At 44.3% G+C, this 24,297-nt stretch overlaps 2 protein-coding genes across 3 annotated transcripts in view; one reads left to right on the top strand and one right to left on the bottom strand.

The window, feature by feature from the left end:
* The window catches only part of PCYT1A (phosphate cytidylyltransferase 1, choline, alpha), a 49,476-nt gene extending 44,274 nt beyond the window's left edge, over nt 1–5,202 (top strand). For both annotated transcript variants that reach the window (XM_027537205.1, XM_027537195.1), the window contains exons 8-9: nt 28–216; nt 1,096–5,202. In XM_027537205.1, coding sequence (XP_027393006.1) covers nt 28–216; nt 1,096–1,302 — 396 coding nt within the window. In that variant the 3' untranslated portion in view covers nt 1,303–5,202. The remainder of the gene's footprint in view (nt 1–27; nt 217–1,095) is intronic.
* On the bottom strand, nt 5,119–23,684 carry SLC51A (solute carrier family 51 alpha subunit). The gene is made up of 9 exons (XM_027537219.1): nt 23,436–23,684; nt 22,791–22,885; nt 11,255–11,409; nt 10,146–10,219; nt 9,579–9,737; nt 8,916–9,027; nt 8,488–8,634; nt 6,593–6,698; nt 5,119–6,050 (listed from the first exon to the last, which is right to left on the bottom strand). The coding sequence occupies exons 1-9, from the start codon at nt 23,471–23,473 to the stop codon at nt 5,914–5,916; spliced, it is 1,023 nt and encodes a 340-aa protein (XP_027393020.1). The 5' UTR covers nt 23,474–23,684; the 3' UTR covers nt 5,119–5,913.
* Between the last annotated feature and the right edge of the window lie 613 nt (nt 23,685–24,297).

The raw sequence follows: 24,297 nt of genomic DNA, 5'->3' as shown, positions 1-24,297 counted from the left end.
TCTCAAAACAGTTATTTCTTTATCCAGGAGAAGAAATACCACTTACAGGAGCGAGTTGACAAAGTAAAGAAGAAAGTGAAAGATGTGGAGGAAAAGTCAAAGGAATTTGTTCAGAAGGTGGAAGAAAAAAGCATTGACCTCATTCAGAAATGGGAAGAGAAATCCCGAGAATTCATTGGAAGTTTCCTGGAAATGTTTGGTCCAGAAGGAGCGCTGGTATGTTCCTTCCTGCTGGGCTATTTAGGGAAATTCAGGAAAATCTAGGGAATTCTTATGCTGTGAAAGGAACTATAGAATCCTTGAGCAGAAAGGGACATTGACAATAAGAAGTTATCTAATATGTTCCCTTTATTGGGCAGAACTATATTTAAACTATCCCCAGAAAGGTTTTAAAAATCTTTACAGAAAGTGGTTATACATTCGCCTAATTTTGCCAGCTCTCTATAAACCTCCAAATATGGTGACAAGTGAGTAACCTTGCCTAGCTTGTTTCTACATTACAGTTTTGGATAGAAGGAAAGGAAAGAGCAAAGAACAGTTTAAAAAAAAAAAAAAAACCACTGCCTCGACTACAAGCAGCCACTGCAGGATTGCTGGGTAAGGTGGGAGTTCTGTCCTTGAGGAATAGGCAAGGTCTTTTTGAGCTAGATAAGAGGTGCATGTGTAGCTATTAGCAGATGAGCCCTAGGATATCAGAGATGATCTGGCTGTGGGGGTGCTTGGATGCCAGAATAGATTATTCATGGAGAATATAGAATTTTCAGAAAATCCCCAAAACTAAGGTAGATACCCTTTTGTCTGAGTTAATTCCTTTGTTTTTGCCTAGAACCTAGACTACAGACCAAGTAGCTTTTTAAGAATTCCTTTGACATAGAAGTCAAAGATTGGGTGACAGTGGATAACAGGTGGGACCCCTTAGACATGTAGTCTAGCATAACCACTTTGACTAAGAAATTGCTTAGAATTGTATCTGTGGCTTACTTGGTCACTTTTGACATTACAGAGGGCACTCACGATAATTTGAAGTCTCAGATCTCCTCCATTGGTTAGTAGGATCCATAGGTTTCTTCTAACTCTTCCTTTTGGTCTCCCCAGAAACATATGCTGAAAGAGGGGAAAGGCCGGATGCTGCAGGCCATCAGTCCAAGGCAGAGTCCCAGCAACAGCCCCACTCGTGAACGTTCCCCCTCTCCCTCTTTCCGGTGGCCCTTCTCTGGCAAGACTTCCCCGCCTTCCTCCCCAACAAACCTCTCCAGACACAAGTCTGCAGCCTATGATATCAGTGAGGATGAAGAAGACTAAATTTTCATCTCTCCTTTCTCCTCCCCTCCCTCTGTCCCAACCTTCAGAAGCTCTCTGTTGAATTCCAGATTGTGATCCCAACACTAATCCTAAGGACAGCTACAAAGGAAAGACAGTTGGGGCAAGAGGACTTAGGATGGGGGGACCAGACAGCCTGTCCTCGGAGAGACATCACCCATCCCCACCAAGAAGGAGGCTAACTACATCTTAGAAGCCTGTTCTGCATTCATATCCCCTCCCCATGGACTTTGCTTTACTGTTTATGTTCATGTGCTCTTGACAGGGAAATTGTCATTTTTATTAATTTTTTAAAAATTAGTCTTTCAAACGTAGTAAGTAGAACTAATTTTTTGCCCCCGAGGAGTGGGCAGAAGGAAGTGGTGTAATACCCAGAGGCCTTTTCTTCTTGATACACCGTAGTGTTTGCCTTCTATTCTCAGGCAAACTGTCTTGCCAACTCCTTCAGGCAGTGAGCCATGCTGATGGGCGATTTGGAGGGGAAATACCATAATCTTGGTTTCCTTTTTTTAAAAAGCTAAAAGCTGAGTAACGGCCACAAATCCCCAATGTATACTGCTGGCACGTGTGTCTGTGTGGCTGTGGGAAGAAGGAGATCTGAGTCTGACTTTTCTTACTCCCTGAGGAGTTTCTTGTTGGACCCAATGGGGTCCATGAAGACACTGATGGGGATGGAACCAGACCACATGGCATCAGCTGCGGTTTCTATGCTGTGTTCATCTCTCAGAAAATTCTGTTGCCCAGTTATTTGGGAGCTCTTGTCAATCTCTTTTTTGTAATCTTTAAATTCTTCCTGCCTTTAAAGGGAGGAACACTTTCAGGTTTACTCTGATTGAGGAGGGGAGTTGGACAATACTCAAACCTATACAAAGTCAGTTTAATTTTCCTCTGGGAGTAAGTCCCTAGCCCTACTACTCCTGTCTTAATACTCATTTCCTAGCTTTTTACAAAGGATACTTTGTAAATGTCTGTAGTTTCAACATGATCTGTTAATCCATGTTGCTCATAACCATATTGAATATTGAGAGAGGTTTGCAGAGAACATAGGTGCAAAAGCATAAGGAAACACACCCCTTTTTAAAGCCCTATCTTGACCTCTTCCCCTTGTAATAGTATCCTTGACTGGAACCAGTGCTCCATGAGGTGTTTCTTTTCCCCAGGGAGTTGGCATCTGGCAGGGACTCACATCACTGCCCCTCTAGCAAGTCTCCAGTGGCTCACATTATAAGAGTGTGGTAGATTCCCTCCCTCTCCCTCTGCCTGCCCCCATCTCCCTTTTACGTTGCCCAGGGGATTCACCACTTAAATTTCACATCAGAGAATGCTGAAGCTTAAGCACTTGCTGTTGAACATGAGCTCCTTTTCAGCTTGTAGCATCCTACAGCACATGACCTAGCAGATCATTATCTATCATAATCCTAATCCTTATCATATCATAAGGTTCAGGGGAAATTTGCTTCTGTCCAGGGCCATCTCATCACTCATAAATACCCCTTGTGGGGGTGGAGTTTTAGTGTTTTCAGCTGAGAAAACCACATTTTATCTTTGCCCCTCTGCTAAGGTTGTGAGCATCTCATAATCCCTTTCCTGAACACTTTCTGGTAAAACTTGCTCTTATGCCTGAGGGCCAGTGGCTAGAGTTACTGCCTGCCTGCACAGCAGGACTACCTAGGTTCTTAAAACTCAGATCATCCAGAGAAGCAGAATGCAGCAGAGTAGAGGAATAAACAGAGTGAACCTCTTGCTGTCCTGATGGCCCATGAAAATTACATTTCTAACTCTTCTCATGAAGTGCTATTTTTACTATCAAATCTAGTTTACACAGGCTTTGGCTTGAAATCCTTTTTTTGAAACTGTTGAAGTTAATGTTTTCCTACAATACCAGCTTTGTAGGATCATATATTTTAACTTTTCTGCTTCAGTCTTCCCTTTTTGGGAATTCTGCCCATTTCTGTTGATAGAAAAATGGTGAAATCACCACTGAAACCCACCTACATTTTCTCTCAAAATACATGTCCAAGTATATTTGGAAAGGGAGGCAATCCAAATGTGATTTTCCTCCCTGCAGTCACTCCTCACAGGTATTGTCTGGGTCCCAAATGTTTGGCCTGCCTTCTCTGCTCTGTAGATGGGCTGCTTTGGGCACATCCTGTCCTTGGAGTATGACGTCTAGGCCAACAAGCTCCATGAGACTGCTAGCACTGGCATGTGCACGTGTTGTCGGAAAACTCTCACCCCTTCTGGTGAGCCTCTGTGGCCTCAGTCTCCTAACACAGTATATCTCCGTGAAATTTTGACTGAAAGCAAAAAACTTTATGGCATGGCATGCTAGGTACTTTGGAATAAATGTGATCCTATGTGCTGGACAACGGTGGGTGGGTGGAGGAAGTTGTTGGGATGATGCATTATTTGATCATTTGTGCCTAATTAAATGAGGTTAGAGATTCGCATTCCACAACCGTGTGTGTGATCTGTAAATCTTTAAATATTAGTGTTGTTAATATTAATTTTTAACATTAATTTTAATATTACTTAAACCCTAAATTGCACAAGCAAAGCTGTCAGCCTGAATAGGCCAAATGTGGCAGAAATGGGAGAGCCTTAGAAGTTGGTTGGCCTTATAGCCTCTCTCTGTAACAGATGGAGAAGGGAGACAGAAGCCTTGTAGCCAGTGGTGAGGATGTGCCATTTCATCAGTTACCTTGAGATGAGCTGGGCAGAAAGTTTGTTTTTTTTCATACACTAGACTCCACAGCACTGAAGGGTAGAGGTTGAAATTTTAGAGGAGTAGAAATGGGTCATTTGTACTGCTCCAGCTGCTTCTGATCACTAGAGCCAAAGACCATTATTTTGATGAGGCTTGGGTAAGAAGGTTGGGGATGTGAAGAGGTCGAAAGTCCCGAATAAGAGAAAAAATTTGAGGGAGGTCAAGAGAGCTTTTGACCTTTTCTGATCACTGATAACATCGCAGGCAGCACCTGAGTTACATTTTTCTTATTTGTGACCACACAGCTGTCCAGGAAGTCTTTGAATATTCCATCCACAATGATTCTTCACAGTGTTTTTTATTCTTTCTTGACTTATGGGCAGCTTTTGTCTTTCTGGAGCTCATTGCCTTATTAATCCTGTTTCAAACCCTATATCTAAAATCTTTCCAAATCAAGTCTATTTTGCTGCTTTTGTTTAATTTCCTAAAAGCCATAGCCTTTACATGTTCTGTCAGCAAACTATCACCAGAAGTTGAACCAATGCAGGTAGGAGAAAAGCTCCCTTAACAATGTTTTTAACTAATGGTATTTTTTTCAAGCTTATCAATATAAGTATTTTTAAAGTTATATTTTTCAAGGTCATACAATGATTGTTCTTGTTTTCTCTCATGGAATAGATTGTCATGGGATAAAGATTGGTCCCTAGCTATTATTTTTGCAAATAAGTAGAACATGTTTTGGGGATTATACTATTAAATGTTAATTTTCTTTAAAAGAAAGAAGAAAGATACTCTGTCTGCCAAAGTTTGATGTTAGTACTTAGATTGGGGTAGAAAACAAAAGTAGTTGGTTTAACATTAAAATGACTGCAGTTCTGTTTTCTTAGCTTTCAAGTGGGCTTTCCCACTATTCTTAGGGAGACACTGACTGTTTTGAACACAAAGATTTGATTGGTTGAGTTGTTTTGTATTGTGGATCCTGAGAAGAGTGTTGGAAAGAAATACTGGCCTTGGTGTAAACGTTGGCCCCATCACCAGTGCTGGTGTCCACAAGGACGTTTTCCTTAATCGGTGTTGAGTATTTTTTTTTCCTGTCTGAGTGTTATTAAATTGTTATTGTTCAGTTATTTTGGCTTTTGTCATTAGCCAAATAAAGGCAAAGTGATTTTACCTAATGTTTCATTTTATATGTTTTGACTTGGTATACATGTGTATTATATATTTTATGTATTTGAGACTTTTACCTGTATGATCAGTTCCTTTACTTTTGCATCCTAATTTGTCTCCTCAGAATCATTGCATGCCCATATCATTGCAATTCCTTTTGCAGCTTGGTACAGAAGACTCAAAAAGCCATTGGCCCACAAAGGGAGGCTGATCTAGATCTCCCAGGTCTAATGTCATCAGCGCCCTACTGACACATCTGTAAGGGAAGAAAACACCTTCCATCTGTTCTTCAGAAGCCTTGTTTCTTTGAGACTTTGGGATCCTACTGTTTTGCCTGGCTGAGTTCTATTCCTGTTATTATACCAAGAAAACTATCATACACTCTTCCCGCTTTCATTTGCTTTGGGAAAGCTCAGAGTAACCTTTTAATATACAATCTTGATGGGCTAATAGTGGCACCCACGGAGGCAATATGCCCAATTGTAGAAAATCAAACTCCATCCTGTTTATTAAGCTTAAAATACCTTCCTCAGGCAAGATCCAAAACAATTTCATCCTATCGCATAGTTCTGATTCATCTCTACAGTCAAGCACACATCATTTGCCAGCTTGCGCTGACAATAGACTCAATCCCCATTTGGTCAAGGTTGAAGAACAGTAAAGAAATCTGTGCCCATCTAATGAATACAGTGTCTCTTTCATTGTCCAAGCCATTCACCTCAGGCTTTGAGGTTCAGATCCTGGTCTGGAGAAGAGAAAGGTTCATATCCAAGCTTGTCATCTTTCCTTCGGTAGTATATTCGTGTCAGCACAGTGATCAGAAAACTCTCGAGGATGAGGAGGTGGCAGTTCATCACTGCAGCATGGGACAAAATATAGGTTATTCTAACTTAACAGAGGTGGTATCCCATAGCAGCCCTGGCATATGAGTTGGACAGCAGTTTCTCTTAATTTATCCTCAAACCAGGACCTAGAGATATTAAGTTGTCACAAGTAACATGGCAAGTTGACAATAGAGCCAGAACCAGAACTTGGCTCTCTACCTCCTGAACTTTGAGGCTAGCATTAAACATTTCTTTTGCATGTTTTATCATCATGACCCTCTGCTTCCTAACCACACCTATTCCTCTTTCAGGAGCTGAGGATTGAACCCATGGCTTCCTGGGTTGATCATCAGGGCTGGGCCTCAAGCTGCGGGATTGCAGCTGTCTGTGTGATCAGAGAGGTCATAGACTCAGAGCCTCTGCTAGATTTCTTGGAGGTCTCTTTCTCAATACTCTAAGCAGAACACTGAATATTCTGAGAGTGGTTAGCCCTACTTCCAATCTAAGATCCTCTCTTCTCGGACCTCCCCCTCCTGCCCATCCTGGAATAGACTAGGAAACCCCATGTGCTTACCTTGAGATCTGATTTTAGAAGAAAAGGGAGGTGAACAAGCAATCTGCCCGCCACTGGCCAAGACTGAGAAGATGGATGGCTGCAGAGCAGACAGAATAAGGAGTGCCTGCAGAACAGAAAAGAGGAGTGAGGATGGGGGCTCAGCATCCCTGGCACAGGCTGGCCGGCCCACTGCTGTGTTTGAAATGTGTCTTAGTGCTTGCCCTCTCTGAGTACACTTTTCTGATGCACAGCTTCTCAGGGTAGACTTGGCTTGTCCAGGGTTCCCTCCAATAATCATGGGCAGGTTAATTAATCACAAGGCTTTTATTCTGTGGCCTGACCTCTAAGTGCTTCTGTAGCCTAGATCCTTTTTGTGCCCTGTCAGTCCCTTACTCCGTGGTAGGCTCTTCTGTCCTCTTTCTTCCTATAGACCCTCCACTTCTGCCTGCCATGTGCCTGTAAGCAGCACCTGCTTAGGTCAAATGAGAATTTATGTGAAATCAATCTGTTAACTATAAAGGAATCACTATGCCTTGGGAATAGGAGAAGGGCCCAGCAAGAAGACAGAAAGAATGGAGAGAGAAGAGAAACAATATGGAGCTAGAAGTCATTGCATTTGGTGGAAAGGTTATCTCTGGGCTTAGAGAATGGAAAGTGTAAAAAGTGAACAAATGTGCCTTTGGGAAAATTCTCAGGGAAGAGGTGATGATGCAGAGTCAGATGAGAAGAGATGTGGGTTTGGGAGTAGATAGTTGTATGTTTAAATTCCAGTCCCATCCCTTATGTACCTTTGAGCAAACCCCAAAACACCTCAGTTTATCATTTGTAAAATAGAAAAAACAATGATTCTGAAGATTATAGTGAACTTAAATGTAATTAATGTATGAAAAGCGCCTAATATGTAGTACTGGTCATATATAGTTGTAACTGTGATAATGCTGATGTTTCTGCTACTGCTGCTAAGTCGCTTCAGTCGTGTCCGACTCTGTGATACCCCATAGACGGCAGCCCACTAGGCTCCTCTGTCCCTGGGATTCTCCAGAATCCCACTCCAGAATACTGGAGTGGGTTGCCATTTCCTTCTCCAATGCATGAAAGTGAAAAGTGAAAGCGAAGTTGCTCAGTCGTGCCCGACTCTTAGCGACCCCATGGACTGCAGCCTACCAGGCTCCTCCATCCATGGGATTTTCCAGACAAGAGTACTGGAGTGGGTTGCCATTGCTGATATTTCTAGTGGTGATGAATTGCAAGATTTTTAGAATTAATGGGTAGTGAAGAAAAGAAAACAGCAAAGGTATAAGAATTTAAGGTTTAAAAATTCATGTGTTATGGGCGTCATTGTGTCCCCCTAAAAGATGCATTGAAGTCCTCACCCCCAGGACCTCAGAATGTGACCATCATTGTCTTGGTAACTGATTAGATGTAATTAGTTAAGACGAGGTCATACTGAAGTAGGGTGGGTCCTTATTCCAATATGACCGACGTCCTTATCAGAAAAAGAGACACAGACACATAAGGGGAGAATGCCTTGTGATAAGCCAAGGATGCCAAAGATTGCTGCAAACAATCAGAAGCCAGGAATAGTCAAGGAAGGGTTCGCCCCAACAGTGTTCAGTGGGCATGTGGGCCGCTGACAGCTTGGTTTTGGACTTCCAACCTCTAGAACTGTGAGGCAATGCATTTCTGTTTTAAGCCACCCGCTTTGTGCTATTTTGCTCCAGCAACCTTAGGAAACTTACAGCACAGAAAAGCAACAACTGGGGAAGGGCAGGGATTCTTTCCCAAATCTCACAGGAAACCTAAGTCTTAAGAAGATTCCCAGACCCACTTCTAGCCTTTATTAGTCTCAGCTTCTAACCCCTACAATTTGTGGCTCATTATTAACCATCTTTTCTCTCCCAGGGTATAGTTACCTGGAACAGAACAAATTTGGCTCCTATGTTCTGCTCGCCCAGGTGCAGCCTGGCTTGACGAAAAATGATGCCTATGGTCCACAGAGCCGACAGGGTGGACACACCGAGGAAAGTGTTGATCCATAGAGCTGTGCTCCCCTCAGAAATCTGGTGGCAGGCCAGAAAGCAGTCAGTGAGGAAGCAAGCCCCTTTCTCCTTTTTTTTCCCTTCTCCCAATGGTGGGGGAAATAAAAAAGCTTCTTCTCTCCCTGTTAGAGTCCCTGAGCCTCTGCTTTTCCACAGTCGCCCTGTACCTGGGGCTATCCCAACCCTGGGGCCATCCCAACCCTGGGGCCCTGAATCAGGGGATACTGGTTCCAGCTATTCCTTCTAGAGCTCAAAGGAATTAAACTCATCTTGGCCTCTGCTGCCCCTTACTCTGGACTTACGTCTGATGGGTCAAAGATGCCATCAGGGATGAGAAACAGGCCCACCAGGGTCAATGATATCTTGAAGAAGGCGTACTGGATGGGGCCCAACAGCAGCAGCTGAAGTCTCTTCCTGAAGTAGGAAGAGGATTAGGAACATAGGCCTACAAATCACCCACCCCAACCAGAACTTCCAGCTCTCTCATTGGGTTCCTGGCAAGGCTTGGCCACCATCATAGACACCAACATAGTCAAGTGGGTGGGGACTTAGGAAGAGCATTGGGAACCATCTTTATTGCCTCCCACTCACCCTCAGACCAGAATGATGCCTTTTGAGCAAGAACTATCTGAGGATTGACCCCAACCTCATTAACTGAAACGGATGGAAGGGGAAAGTAAATAGTCCAAAGTGCAGTTTGTTCTCTGTGATAAAGTTTGTAGGGGACAGTGAGCGTAAGTGATGGGAACTCTGGAGTTCTCCTTCCTCTGTTCCTCCTACCCCTGTTTGGGTGCCCAGTGTGTGGGTCCTGGCTGTGGGATGCCCACCCTTTCATCACTGGCTTTGTTCCATACAAGCCAAATTCCATGAGGCTTGAAGCAGGACTGAGAGAGCCAGCAGAGGCTCTTGAGAGAGTGCAGAAGAGGCCAGTCTGCTCTCCAGGCAGCCTCTCCCTCCCGCCTCACCTGGTGATCTTGATTCGGGGGCAGCAGGGGCAACAGCAGCAGCAGGGGCCTGTATGGATCATCACCGGGGTGTCCTTCAGTGTCCTCAACACCGCCTCCTTCCCACCAAAGCCTTCCACCATGGCCTGCATCAGCAGGTAAAAGCACATCGAGTAAAACCTGGAGTTGGGGAGAGGCGGGAGGTGGGCCTAAGAGCACACAGAAGGGAGGTGGCAGCAGCTGGCGGGATACCACCTGCTGCCAAAGAAAAACAGACTGCAAAAGGACAGGGAGACGGGGGCTTCCTGAAGGGGTCAGGTAGGGTCTAGGCATTTTGAGAACTGAGAGAGGACAGGTGGAAGAGGGCAGGCTGTGAGAACAAAATGATGCCTGAGATGCACTAGAAGTTCAAGAGACAAGTTGGAAAGGGCCTGATTTGTGATCAGTTTGTTTGCATGGACTTATGGAAGGGACAGGGGATTAAAAAAAAAAAAAAGACACAAACTCTGAATTCCCAGGGTTGAGAGGAGCAGAAGGGGGACCTCAGAGGGGTATCAAGTTCAGCTGGGGGCAGGGCAGGACACTCACGTAGTTATGGCCATTTCCACGAGTGTCAGGGCACGAGGAATCCAGAGACCAAAGCAGGAGAATGCAGACACTATCTGCTTGGAGAAGAACCAGGAGCTGGTTAGGGTAAGGAAGGAGACTGCATGCTCACCTTTTGTGGCAAGGGCTCAAGGAAGCAAAAGCTAAACAGCTGAGGCACCATTACTTAAAAGTGACTAACTGGGGACTTTCCTCGTGGTCCAGTGGCCAAGACTCTGAGCTCCCAGTGCAAGTGGCCTGGGTTCGTTCCCTGCTCAGGGAACTAGATCCCACTAACACTTGGCACAGCCAAATAAATATTAAAAAAAAAAGTGACCAGTTGGAAAAAGAGCTAGTTAAATCAACTAATTAAAATATTTTTTAAATTCAGCTGTCAGTTTATTCCTTGTCTAGTGTTAGAGACAGCAAGTCACCTTGAGTCAGAGGCTCTTTTGAAGACTATCTCTCAACATATGTCACTGGAGTAGGAATAGGTCAATTCATCTTTAAGAGTACGTAGATCAAGATCCAACCCTTCCTTTTCAATATCCCATGTTATTAGAGCACCTCTGATGTCTTGAGATGGCCCAGGCAGGTGTCATCTGGCAGAAAAGGACCTCAAGGGCTTTGTTCTTCACCCAAAACAGACACAGAGCTCACCACACGGAAAGAGAAACCCCATCATGTGGCCTGCGAGCATGCCAAAGAGCTATCAAATGGCTGTAAGAGTGAGTTAGAAGGACTTACAGTGTAAGGGTAGAGTGAACATGACCCCATGGGAAAAAATTACTCTCCTCCTACCCTCTGAGGAACCACTGCTGGTCTGTGCAGGAAACAAGCTTATTTTAAAGCAACACAGTAGCAGGGGAGTAGTGAGTGGGATAGCTGGTGGGCTCAGACAGTTCTTCAGCTGTTCTTAGAGCTGTTTCTGTGGCTCTAAGATTTCAAACACTCCATCTCACTGCCTGTGACCTTCTAAGCATGGGATCCTGACTGCAGATAGCAGACTAAAACCCCCACCCTAAAGTAGTAGAGGAAGGCAACTTGAATTATTGAGTTGAAAGGAATCTTCCTCTTCAGCCCCTCCCCAAAGGCAGCTGCAGGACCCTCACCGTGGGTGAAGAGCTGCACCAGATCAGGGTCTTCCTCTTGATAGGGCAGCGGGTGTTCTTGTGCAGGTAGACAGCAGCCTCCAGGAAGATGGCTATTGAGCCCAGGACAAACAAGGTCATGATGACCATGAGGGAAATATCCACAGGGCCCAATGCTAGAATGGAAAGAGAGGACAGGCTCCAGTGAGCTGAAGACCAGGGCTGAGGAGCAGAAGATGTGGGCTTCCTCACATGCATCTAATTGCTTTACCACATCTAGAATTACCTGGTCTAGGCTTCCTATCATGCAGAAGATGGGCTTTTTCTTAGACCTAGAATTTCCAACATGTGACTAGGAAATAGTCATTCTTCTGCATGCATGGGAGACTAGACCAGATCAATCTAAGTATGGTAAGGCTTACTTGAATCAGGATATAGACACCTAACAAGTTTGTACATAACAAAAATTCTAAGTTCGGAGGTCAACAGGGCCTATTCACTTTTCTCAGTGTCAGGGGTTATACTAGCAGACAGGGACCAGTTAACATTATAATTAAAGCAAAATATATACTTCTGATATACATCAGAATATATACTGATATACTTAAGTCGCTCAGTCGTGTCCAACTCTTTGTGACCCCATGGACTGCAGCATACCAGGCTTCCCTGTCCATCACCAACTCTCGAAGCTCGCTCAGACTCATGTCCATTGAGTTGGTGATGCCATCCAATCATCTCATCCTCTGTCATCCCCTTCTCCTCCTGCCTTCAATCTTTCCCAGCATCAGGGTCTTTTCAAATGAGTCAGCTCTTCGCATCAGGTGGCCAAAGTATTGAGTTTCAGTTCGGCACCGGTCCTTCCAATGGAGAAGGCAATGGCAAACCAGTATTCTTGCCTTGAGAACCCCATGAACAGTATGAACTTGATATACTTCAGTTCAATTCAGTTCAGTCGCTCAGTCGTGTCTGACTCTTTGCGACCCCATGAATCGCAGCACGCCAGGCCTCCCTGTCCATCACCATCTCCCGGAGTTCACTCAAACTCACGTCCATTGAGTCTGTGATGCCATCCAGCCATCTCATCCTCTGTCATCCCCTTTTCCTACTGTCCCCACTCCCTCCCAGCATCAGAGTCTTTTCCAATGAGTCAACTCTTCACATGAGGTGGCCAAAGTACTGGAGTTTCAGCTTTAGCATCATTCCTTCCAAAGAAATCCCAGGGTTGATCTCCTTTAGAATGGACTGGTTGGATCTCCTTGCAGTCCAAGGGACTCTCAAGAGTCTTCTCCAACACCACAGTTCAAAGCATCAATTCTTCAGTGCTCAGCTTTCTTCACAGTCCAACTCTCACATCCATACATGACCACTGGAAAAACCATAGCCTTGACTAGATGGACCTTTGTTGGCAAAGTAATGTCTCTGCTTTTCAATATGCTGTCAAGGTTGGTCATAACTTTCCTTCCAAGGAGTAAGCGTCTTTTAATTTCATGGCTGCAGTCACCATCTGCAGTGATTTTGGAGCCTAGAGATGTTTAAATTTGATTTCAAAAATTTTATCACTTTACTAGGACACACAACAGGACTTTAACAAAAGAAGTGGACCCAAGTAAAGACTCCAAGGATATTTGACCTATGCTGGCCCCAAGTACACTTATTCTCACATTAAATGTAATCCAGTAGCTGTCTTTAGTATTTATTGAAATCATTTGAGGAGTTGTTAATAAGTAGCTGTCCAGACCCCCACTCCCTATACTCCCTGCTACATAGATGTTGTTCCCATACATCTGGGATGTAATCTACATTTTAAACAAGCTCACATGATAATAGAAGATAACAAACATTTTAACACCACCAATGAAGCTCCTCTGGCCTCACCCTTGCTAACAGGAAAACACTAATATAGTCACAATATTTGTTTCTGAGCATGTTCTAATTAGTGCAACAATGTTTTAAACAAAGTTAGTTCCATATCCTCAGTGACTAAGCCTGGACCCTCATTTATCTAAGTCTCTTCCCTCCTTGGCAGACTCTTTGCTTTTAGTCTCCCAACTGGCTAGATGACAGAAGAAGAAGGGGAAGACTGGCAGAGTCCAGCCACTGTCGTATTGCATTGGGAGTAAAGGAAATCAACCCTGAATACTTATTGGAAGGATTGATGTTGAAACTCAAATACTTTGGTCACCTGATGCAATCAGCTGACTCATTGGAAGAGACCCTGAAGCTGGGAAAGATTGAAGGCAGAAGAAAAGGGTGACAGAGGACGAGATGGCTGGATGGTATCACTGATGCAGTGGACATGAACTTGGACAAACTCCAGGAGATGGTGAGGGACAGGGAGGCCTGGCATGCTGCAGTCCATGGGGTCGCAAAGAGTCTGACATGACTGGGTGACTGAACAATGAGAGGATATTGGCTGGTCTGCCCTATGTTTTGGTGACTGAGGGCAGCTCAGAGCTGCTGACACCAAAACAAGGAAGAAGGAGACCACATCCCAGTGAAGACTTGAGTTGTCATCTGGGTCAGTCATACTTGGTGACATCACAAGGAGCAACCAGGACAAAGGTGAATTTCTCAAAAACTACTTTGATGCTTTTGAACTGTGGTGTTGGAGAAGACTCTTGAGAGTCCCTTGGACTGCAAGGAGATCCAACCAGTCCATCCTAAAGGAAATCAGTCCTGAATGTTCATTGGAAAGACTGATGCTGAAGCTGAAACTCCAATACTTTGGCTACCTGATGCAAAGAACTGACTCATTTGAAGACTCAGATGCTGGGAAAGGTTTAAGATGGGAGAAGAAAGGGACGACAGAGGATGGGATGGTTGGATGGCATCACTAACTCGACGGACATGAGTTTGAGTAAGCTCCGGGAGCTGGTGACGGACAGGGAAGCCTGGTGTGCTGCAGTTCATGGGGTCGCAGTCCATGGAGTTGGACACGACTGAGCGACTGAACTGAACTGAACTTTGATCCTGGTTGTTCTTATTTCAAGGTACATGTTTTTCTTTTTGTTTGCTTTCTCCAAGAGGCCCTTTATCTCTGACCACAGTTAGGTCTGTGATTAATCCAGAGGACCTGCTGCAGGGAAGGCAGTCCTTGGACAATCTGCCAGCCTACACTTCTGAAGTCAGTGGTAAGCTTTTCCTTTCTGTTACAGGCCTCAAAAGATAGGATTGTGTTGTTCTTCCCTCCTCCCCATTCCTGTCTCCACCTGCTTCCACTTAATTAGGATGCAGCCCACTGTGTGACCAAATTACTGGCTTAGTGTTGCTGTTTAGTTCTGTTGCCTCATTCTCAATTACCTCTACAGATATTGCTCTAGTAGGCCTGGCAGGTTTTAAACATTAACAAAATAAAACAAGCAAAAATCCACCTGGCTGCAATCCTTAATTAAAAAAAGACTACCTCCCTTCCTTGAAATTTTAAAGATATAAACATAACAGAGGATCTTTTTTCTGACACAATTTTATCCTTATACAATAAAAATGTGGGTTTAAAACAGTTGCTCTGGTTTTATCATGATATACACATAAAGCCTTCCATGTATCAAAATAATTCCAGATAGATTAAAAAGATAAATCTTTAATAAACAACAATGATCTACTGTATAGCCAATGGAACTTTGTTCAATATTATGTGCCAGCCTGGATGGGAGCGGGTAGGGGCTTCGGGGAGAATGGATTCATATGTATGTATGGCTGAGTCCTCTCTCTGTTCACTTGAAATTATCACAACATTGTTAATCGGCTATACCTCAATACAACAAAAAAAAGTGTTTTAAAAAAGAGATTTTAAAAAAGCGGTATATATTTTAAAATAAAACAGGGAAAATTGAGAGAAGGGAAAAAAAGAGAGATTTGTATTTTCATCAAAACTTGAGGGAAGACCTTCCTAAGCTTAGGTGTAATCCAAGAAATCACAAAGAGAAGGATGGTCAAATTTGATACAAAGAGTTTAAACTTCTGAATGTTAAAAAAAAAGTATAAGCAGTAAAGTGGTGATTTCACAGATGCACACTTGGGTAAAAATCCATCAAATTATATACATAAAATCATTGCCCTTTACTGAACATAATTTATAACTGAAACAAACAAACCTTAATATGAACAAAACAGAAAGCAAAATTACCACAGGAAATTCCCTGGCTCTCTGGTGGTTAGGTGGAGAAGGCAATGGCAACCCACTTCATTACTCTTGCCTGGAAAATCCCATGGATGGAGGAGCCTGGTAGGCTGCAGTCCATGGGGTCGCTAAGAGTCGGACATGACTGAGCGACTTCACTTTCACTCTTCACTTTCATGCATTGGAGAAGGAAATGGCAACCCACTCCAGTGTTCTTGCCTGGAGAATCCCAGGGACGGGGGAGCCTGGTGGGCTACTGTCTCTGGGGTCGCACAGAGTCGGACACAACTGAAGCGACTTAGCAGCAGCAGCAGCAGCTGGTGGTTAGGACCTGGTATGTTCACTCCTGGCAGCCAGGGTTTGATCCCTGGGTAGGGAACTGAGATCCCAAAAGCCACATGGTGTGACCAGAAAGAAATAAAAATAAATAGTATAGTAAAACTATAGCTATGTAAAGGATTTGGCTGAAGAGAAGGATAGAAAAGAGTTGAAGGAAAGAGTGGGGCCCTAATATCTTTATCATACAAAATGGAAAATGAAGAAGTACTATCCGCAGTTGGCAAAATAAGAAATAAACTATAGGTATAGTATATACAGCTATAAAGATAACCAACTAAAAATAATGATGAAACCATGTGGAATGAGTAGAAGTTTGGTACTAAGTGAGTTAAATCTTTATGTATTACAGAGGCAGCCACAGATAATATACAAAACTGATACCACATGAAATAATGGTAATTTGAAGGTAACTATTAAAAAATCATCAGCTAAAAAAGTAGGATGAAGATTAAAAATGAGAATAAATAGGGCAGGGGAGTGTTAATTTTCATTAGTAGCCCTTTTGTACTATTTAAAATTTTATACTATGTTCATGTGGGTTAAGATAAAAACATTAAAAATGATTGCCTAGGAATAAATGAGCAATGCCATCTTTGGGTGATGAGACTGTGGGTGGTCTTTGTCTTCTTTCTTTTCCAATTATTCTATAACAAATATACATTTTACAACAAATAAGTTTTTTTAAAGACATACTTTGCCAAATATGTAATAATGTGAAAAAATTCATATGATGTCATGCTTATAAAAACAGTATATAAAATTGTAGCATAGTAGGATTTCCACTACTGTTAAATAAAAGCACAGAAAACAGAGCTTGTACTATGATACTTGCAGTGCTGGTCTTGAGTGGTGGGACCATACGCGACTTTCTTCTTCATACTTTTCTCTATTTTCATATTGACTTTACTGAATTATTTTTTACAATGGAAATGTTTAGTTAAAAAAAAAACAGACAAAATATAAAGTCCAGATAGGCAGAAAGCAAATTTAATTCAGTAGATTTCTAAAAACCAATGTCCTTTGTTGGGAAGGGGAATATCGATGGAGGTCCCTCCTTGAGGGACTCCCCCAGCCCCTGCTTGACTCTCGTCCTCATCAGCTCACTGAGAGCTGAGAGTGGAAACAGCCCCTCCAGAAGCCATCATGTCAAAGCCTTTCTCAATCTTCACTGTCCTTGACTATTCCCTCCTCCTTGAAAATCTCTCCCATCCCGCTTGACTCCAGTAACCACAGTTCTGGCTCCTCTCCTGGAGACCCTGGGTCTCCGATACTGATCCCTCATCCTCTCCTACACCCTGTGTTCCAGACTCGACCATTGCATCTCACCTCTTCTGTTTATTGAGGTTTAGGATTTCCCTACCACCCCTCAGTTGTCACCCTGTTTATTTAACTTATATGCAGAGTACATCATGAGAAACGCTGGACTGGAAGAAACACAAGCTGGAATCAAGATTGCTGGGAGAAATATCAATAACCTCAGATATGCAGATGACACCACCCTTATGGCAGGAAAGTGAAGAGGAACTCAAAAGCCTCTTGATGAAAGTGAAAGTAGAGAGAGAAAAAGTTGGCTTAAAGCTCAACATTCAGAAAACGAAGATCATGGCATCTGGTCCCATCACTTCATGGCAAATAGATGGGGAAACAGTGGAAACAGTGTCAGACTTTATTTTTCTGGGCTCCAAAATCACTACAGATGGTGACTGCAGCCATGAAATTAAAAGACGCTTACTCCTTGGAAGGAAAGTTATGACCAACCTAGTTCGTCTAGTCAAGGCTATGGTTTTTCCTGTGGTCATGTATGGATGTGAGAGTTGGACTGTGAAGAAGGCTGAGCGCCGAAGAATTGATGCTTTTGAACTGTGGTGTTGGAGAAGACTCTTGAGAGTCCCTTGGACTGCACGGAGATCCAACTAGTCCATCCTGAAGGAGATCAGCCCTGGGATTTCTTTGGAAGGAATGATGCTAAAGCTGAAACTCCAGTACTTTGGCCACCTCATGTGAAGAGTTGACTTATTGGAAAAGACTCTGATGCTGGGAGGGATTGGGGGCAGGAGGAGAAGGGGACGACAGAGGATGAGATGGCTAGATGGCATCACTGACTCGATGGACGTGAGTCTGAGTGAACTCCAGGAGCTGGTGATGGACAGGGAGGCCTGGTGTGCTTCGATTCATGGGGTCTCAAAGAGTTGGACACGACTGAGCAACTGATCTGATTTGATCTGACCACCCCTCAGCCGCCTAACCACCACCTGAGCCATTTCTACCTCCAGGACCTTAGAGTGCTTGGCCGCTGCCTGTTCAGTTTTTCTCCTTGAGCTCCCCGTGTCTGGCTTATTCTCCTCACTGAGCTCTCTGCTCAAATGCCCCCCCTCAGTCAGCAACCCTTGAATGTCCAGTGTGGTGTTATCTCTCCCTCCCAAGTTGCCCTCACAGTGAGGTTATTTACATATTTATTGCTTGTCCCCATAGAGTGATGGTAGTGTGAACTCCACAAAGGCAGGGACTTTGTCAGGCTTGTTTTCTGTTCTATCTCCAAGTGCATGAAACAGTAACTGTGACTATTTGTTCAATGAAAGAAATGACCACATGAGGATTCTTACTGTCATCTCCATTTACATGCTTTTCCAGGAAACTAGGCTTAGAGTTGAGCACCTCACCCATGATCACACAACCTGAAAGTGACAGAGCTGGGATTTAAACCCAAGGGTTCCTGATCCTAACTAAGCCCATTCTCTTCACCATTACACATGCTGACTCTTGGTGTGTGTTCACATAACTATGGGAAGAAATGTGGAATAATATTAACCATCAAAAGTTGCTTAAGTTGGTGAAGGTGGAGGTGAGGCATATTCCAGCTATTCAGTATGGAAGTGCTTTTGCAGTTTCTTGTATCTGTTGCCTTTTGTGCTCTGTTCTTTCTCGTGCTTGCAGTGTCTGCAGGCTCTCACATTCACTTCCACAGGGCAGAAGCTAGGAGAGAGAACTTCCTTAGCATCCACAGCCAACACCACTGCTGCTGCTGCTAAGTCGCTTCAGTCGTGTCCGACTCTGTGCGACCCCATAGACGGCAGCCCACGAGGCTCCCCCGTCCCTGGGATTCTCCAGGCAAGAACACTGGAGTGGGTTGCCTTTCCCTCTCCAATGCATGAAAGTGAAAAGTGAAAGTGAAGCCACTCAGTCATGTCCGACTCTTATCGACCCCATGGACTGCAGCCTACCAGGCTCCTCCATCCATGGGATTTGCCAGGCAAGAGTACTGGAGTGGGGGCGGGGGGGTGGCGGGAAGGGCAACACCACTACTCTACCTCAAACTCATTTATCTCCTTAGAAGATCTTCCTCTATCTTATTTTTCTGTATCTTAACAGATACTGTGAAACAAAAGTTTCTGATAGCTCAAGGATTTTTGGAAACACTTTAAACAAGGTTAAACATGTTTCTTTCCTGCAGAGTATAAATTTTAAATCTGATTTATATTGTTAATTTCCAAAGGAGGTTACAGAATATAGCTTTTACAGAACTGATTTTTATACAGACTCTGTTTTCATGAAGTACTCCTTGGGATTACTATTCCAAGGAACACACTTTGGGAAATACTTGTCTAACTGACCTGTTGAATACAACTATACTTGAGCAACTAGCAAATTCCCATTGCATCTGTAACAATGAAGATTACTCTTTTAAATAATGAAAACAATATAAGAAAATTAAAACTTTGAAAAAAAAGTTTTACCCATAATCCAAGCTAGTTCCTAACCAAAAATTATTCTCCTTTTTGCACGTATTTCCATGGAGGTGAAGAGCATAGGCTCCAACTTCAAAGTAAAATTCCATTTACTTCTTGCTCTATAATCGTGGGTAGATTATTATCCTCCAATTAAACCTCTTAGCATGATTCAATGCTAGTGTTTGCTCAATAAAAAGTAGCTTTAAAAAACATCCTGGTTAAAGTGTATACATATTGTATTACTGCAATCATACTGTAAAATTTTGCATTCTGCTTTTTCCACCTAACATTTCATCACAGTCTGTCAAAAATTATTTTTACAATTATTTTACAATTATAAAGGTTGTTAAAATAAAGGGAATAATAGAGCTGCATTAATATATCCATAATCCATTTTGAAGAGTTATGATATTACCAGTTTTACTTCAAAAGTTATTCTTAGGAAAAAAAAACATCACAGGTATACTTGAAGGCCCTGTATATATCTCCAAGTGTCTTTTTCCCTTCACTTCTCCTCCCAGGGCTAACTGCTATTCTGAAGTTGGTGTGTATCTTTTCCTGTATGTTTTAATTTTTTTACAACATATGTACATGCTCAACATAATTATATTGCTTTGCATTAAAAAAATCTATATAAATGTTTTCCACTCAACATTGTTTTCATGGTTGTTATTATTTTCTTTGTGACAAACAAATGCTACTGTAAGCATTCTTAGACGTGTCTCCTCGGCATGTATAGGAGAATTCCTCTATTCCTCCCAGTCTAAGATCCTGCAAGCCATGTGGTATGGCCAAAAAGAAAAAAAAAAAAAAACCCATAAACATTGGGTTTAAGTCCCAGTCTAGGTTGTATGGTTGCAGTTTATTATATTATTGCTTCAATTACTCTAGTCTTATATAACCTTTAATATCTGGTAGAGAAGGCAATGGCAGCCCACTCCAGTACTCTTGCCTGGAGAATCCCATGGATGGAGGAGCCTGGTAGGCTGCAGTCCATGGGGTCAATAAGAGTTGGACACGACTGAGCGACTTCACTTTCACTTTTCACTTTCATGCATTGGAGAAGGAAATGGCAACCCACTCCAGTGTTCTTGCCTGGAGAATCCTAGGGACGGGGGAGCCTGGTGGGCTGCCGTCTATGGGGTCGCACAGAGTCGGACACGACTGAGCGACTTAGCAGCAGCAGCAGCAGCAGGGCACATATCCTCCTTACTCTTTTTCAAAATTGTCTTGGTTTTTCTTGGCCCTTCACTCCCCCCAAATAGAAGTTTGGGTCAGTCCATTAATAAGAAAATCCTCTAGGGATTATAATTGCAGTCATATTACAGGCATTTCAAAAACAAATTATTGAAAGTTTCAATAGTTCTTCAAGAATAGTTCTTTCTTAAAGAGCATTTAAGACACAGAGAGTTTATAAATGAAGGAGGAAAGGGTTTTACCACGTGTCCAATGGGCACCTCTTCCTGACTCTATTTCTGTCAGTGTCATCACCACTGTTCATATTCTCAGAGTCATCATTAGAGTTTCTTTTTCTTTCACTTACCTTGTCTAAATATTTACCAGATTGCCTGCTCTTTCTTTGGATTGCCTGTATTTTCCAATCTGTCCTTCCTTTCCCTGACACTGCCCTGGCACAGGCTCTTGCCCTTCCTGTTAGGCTGGGGCACTGACCTCCAATTTATACCCCTGCTTCTTAAGGCCCTTACTCCCCAAAGTCTATCTTGATTACTAATTAATGGTCCTGAAATACCACCCAGCTCCTCCCAATCTCAGAGCCCTCATCTACTGCCTGCAGGATAAAGTACAACTCCTCTGCCTGAGACTCAGCAGGCCCCACCTTACCTGCCCAGCCCTCTCAACTGTCCCCTGCTTCCTCACCAGTAACCTTGAATCTCCCCAGTGCCTGGAGAGCCTGCCTACTCATTCTTTCTCCACTCCAGCTCCCTACTTTCCAACTGTTACTCATTCCAACAGTGCAATGGGGGAACAAGGTAGCTCCCCAGACTACCAGACCCAGAATAATCTACCTACTTTGAATATCCTTGGTGCTTCTATTTGCACAGTTTGCAGCACAGCAGTGTGTGATCCATCTTCACTGTGTAAGATAGGGTTTCTCAATCTCAGCACTATTGACCCCTTGCCCCAGCTAATTCCTTGGTTGTGGGGACTTTCCTTTGTTTCCGGGGCAAACTCCCTGACCTCTGCCCCACTAGATGCCAGTAGCACCCTCTACTTGTGGTGACTGGAATTGCCTCCAGACATTGCCAAAAGTACCCTGTGAGACAAAGTTGCCTCTGGTTGACAACACTGGTGTGTGAGAAGACTTGTGTCACCATCTGCACTCTCTGAACAAGATATCCCTGGAGTCGGATGTAGCATCTGCCTACTTTCATGAACCACAGAGCAGCTACAAGGCACCCCTGGACTGCCTCTGGCAGTTGGTATTCACTCCAGTTCAGAGCATCTGAAACAGAGACGTGCCCATATCTGCCTCCTAGTACACCCTGACCACGCCCTACTGTTTAGGAAGAGTCTCCTCCTTGAGGTGAGAACATCAGGAAGGAACAAACATTAAGGATAGAGACACAGATTCCTACTCATCAACGTCTAAGAAGTGGCTGATCATGCAGTAAGAAAACAAAATACAGTATGGATGGGAGCCACGTTTGCTATCAAGATGCTAGGGTCATTTGATTGTCATGTTTTAGGTGTCCAGGGAATAAACAGAGTCCCAGCCTATGCCTTTCACTTTCAAAACCAATTCGGTAATAGGAGCTAGTTGGCCAACACTGTCCGAATACTTTTACAGGTTCACCTAAGTTTTAAGAATATTATTCATAAAAACCACTCTCCAGAGTGGTATAGACTCCTTTTAAGAAGGATGTTGTGCAGGCCTCAAAGGGATTCTGTGGGCTTCGGGCATCCATGTGAGTCCCTGGGTGGCCCTGGGGTCTGAAAAATGCTCCAGGTCAGTGTCCCCCTTATGAACTGGGGAGTCCCAACATGCAGGTTTTTCTCCAGGCCACATAGCCGTGCCCTTCTTTTGACTTTTTGGCTCCTCCAGAGTTTTACTTTCCCCAGCTTTTACAAATTTTAAAAAATTTTTGACTGTACTACCCAGCATGTAGGATCTTACTCCCCTAACCAGGGATCAAATCTGCACTCCCTGAATAACCTCTGTACCACTAGGGAAGTTCCCTAAAAGGTTTTTACCAAGATTGACACTGGGTCAGCCATCCTCCCAGGTACTCACTCTATGCTGGCCAGCTCAGGACCACCTTCCCTCAGCTCCTCTCAGCTGTTTTGACTTCCTCCTTGGGATGCTCATTTTTCCTTCTTTCAGTTCCTCTGGGGAGGGTCCCTGACTTACCTCTCAAAAGCTGGGCTGCAGTGGGAGGATAAGAGAAGCAGGCAGAGGGAACGCTGTAATTGGTTTTCAGGATCTCCAGAAGATCTGCCGTGTACCTGGAGAGACACCAACCTGTGTTCAGAATATCGGGACTGGGGGTGGGCGGGTGGGTAGCAGAAGGGACTCCAGCAACTTGACACTCCCTCGAACACTCCTAGGTTCACAGAGCGTCTCCATTTCCCCCTCAAGGCCCACGTGACAGTCTGCAGGTCTGGCTGCAGTGCTCAAAAAGCCCACAGTCCATTCCCTCCACTTCACAGGGGCAGCAGCCCAGGGGTTGGCTAGGGAGAAAAAGCAGGGTCCCAGAGAAAGAATGGACCCTTAGCACCAGGAGTGGGTCCCCAGCTGGTCAGAGCTCTATGCATGTCCCTCATGCCCCCTCCACCTCTGGGATTTTCCTCTACCTGGTTGGGGGCCAAAGCTAAGGTTCTGAAGGTCATACACTCACCCTTCCCCAGTGTCTCTGAGGACCTTCCAGAATGACCAGACCATTGTCAGTCCTGTCTCATTCTTGGGCTCAGAGGGAGGTAGGGACAGGCCAGAGTGAGAGGGCCCCCTGCTGCTTAGCAACTGGCTCCTGGCTTGGGGCCTGCCTCCCTCACTCACCTGGGATCGAGCCTTATCTGAGTCCTGTCTGGCTCCATCGTCTTCTTGCTCTATCCGGCTTTCCTTCCCGGCAGGCACTGGGGGCCAAGGAGAGACAGGCAAGTCGGGACCCTGAGGGGAGGCAGCTTCAGCTGACTGCAGCTTCCAGGACTGGCTGTGAGTTGGCAGAATGGCTGGGTCTTCCCCTCTGGCTCTCTCCCTCCTCAGGCCTCCTGTGCCCACAGGTTCCTTTCTCAGAGTTCACCTCAGAGGAATTTGAACCCCTCAGCTGGCTGAGTTCCCTGGTTCCTGACTCCTCCTTGCCCGTAGGTGTGGTGCTTCCTTCTTCCCTCCCATGAACGCCTCTGGCCACCCCTTGACCCCAGTCCACCTTCACTCTCCATCCCTCCTGAGGAGACTCCCAGGGCCCTCTAGAGACAAAATCCTTGATCCGCCCCCACAACCTCCCCTGCTGAGCAACCCCCTCCCAGTCAGAACCCAGCGGGAACTCAGGCTCTGTCCCCCTGAAGATGGAAGTCAGGGACGAGGCTTTGACTGTATTGGTGCTATTGGTTGGGTGTGCAGAAGGGAGGGCAGCTGGGAAATACAGATGAGGCCCAGCCTAGAGCATCCTGATGACAGGCTCATCCAGCCAAACAGCCCTGAAGGTGCAGCAAATGGGTGGAGGGGAGTATTTAAGAGGCAGTTACGGAGTGGAATCTCTGGGCATTTTGACAGATTTTGAAAACCTGCCAAATAGTATGCTTATGAACTATTTTATTGATTGGTGATGTCTCCTCTTGCTCTCTCCTTAAACCTATTTAAGGCCAAACATAGTACCCCTAAGTTTCCAGCACAGGGCCTCACACATACTTAAGTGCTC

The sequence above is a fragment of the Bos indicus x Bos taurus genome, chromosome 1 (genome assembly GCF_003369695.1).
Source record: "Bos indicus x Bos taurus breed Angus x Brahman F1 hybrid chromosome 1, Bos_hybrid_MaternalHap_v2.0, whole genome shotgun sequence".
NCBI lineage: Eukaryota > Metazoa > Chordata > Mammalia > Artiodactyla > Bovidae > Bos > Bos indicus x Bos taurus.
The sequence above is the reverse complement of the archived record's forward strand: the minus strand, read 5'-3'. Positions and strand labels throughout refer to the sequence as shown.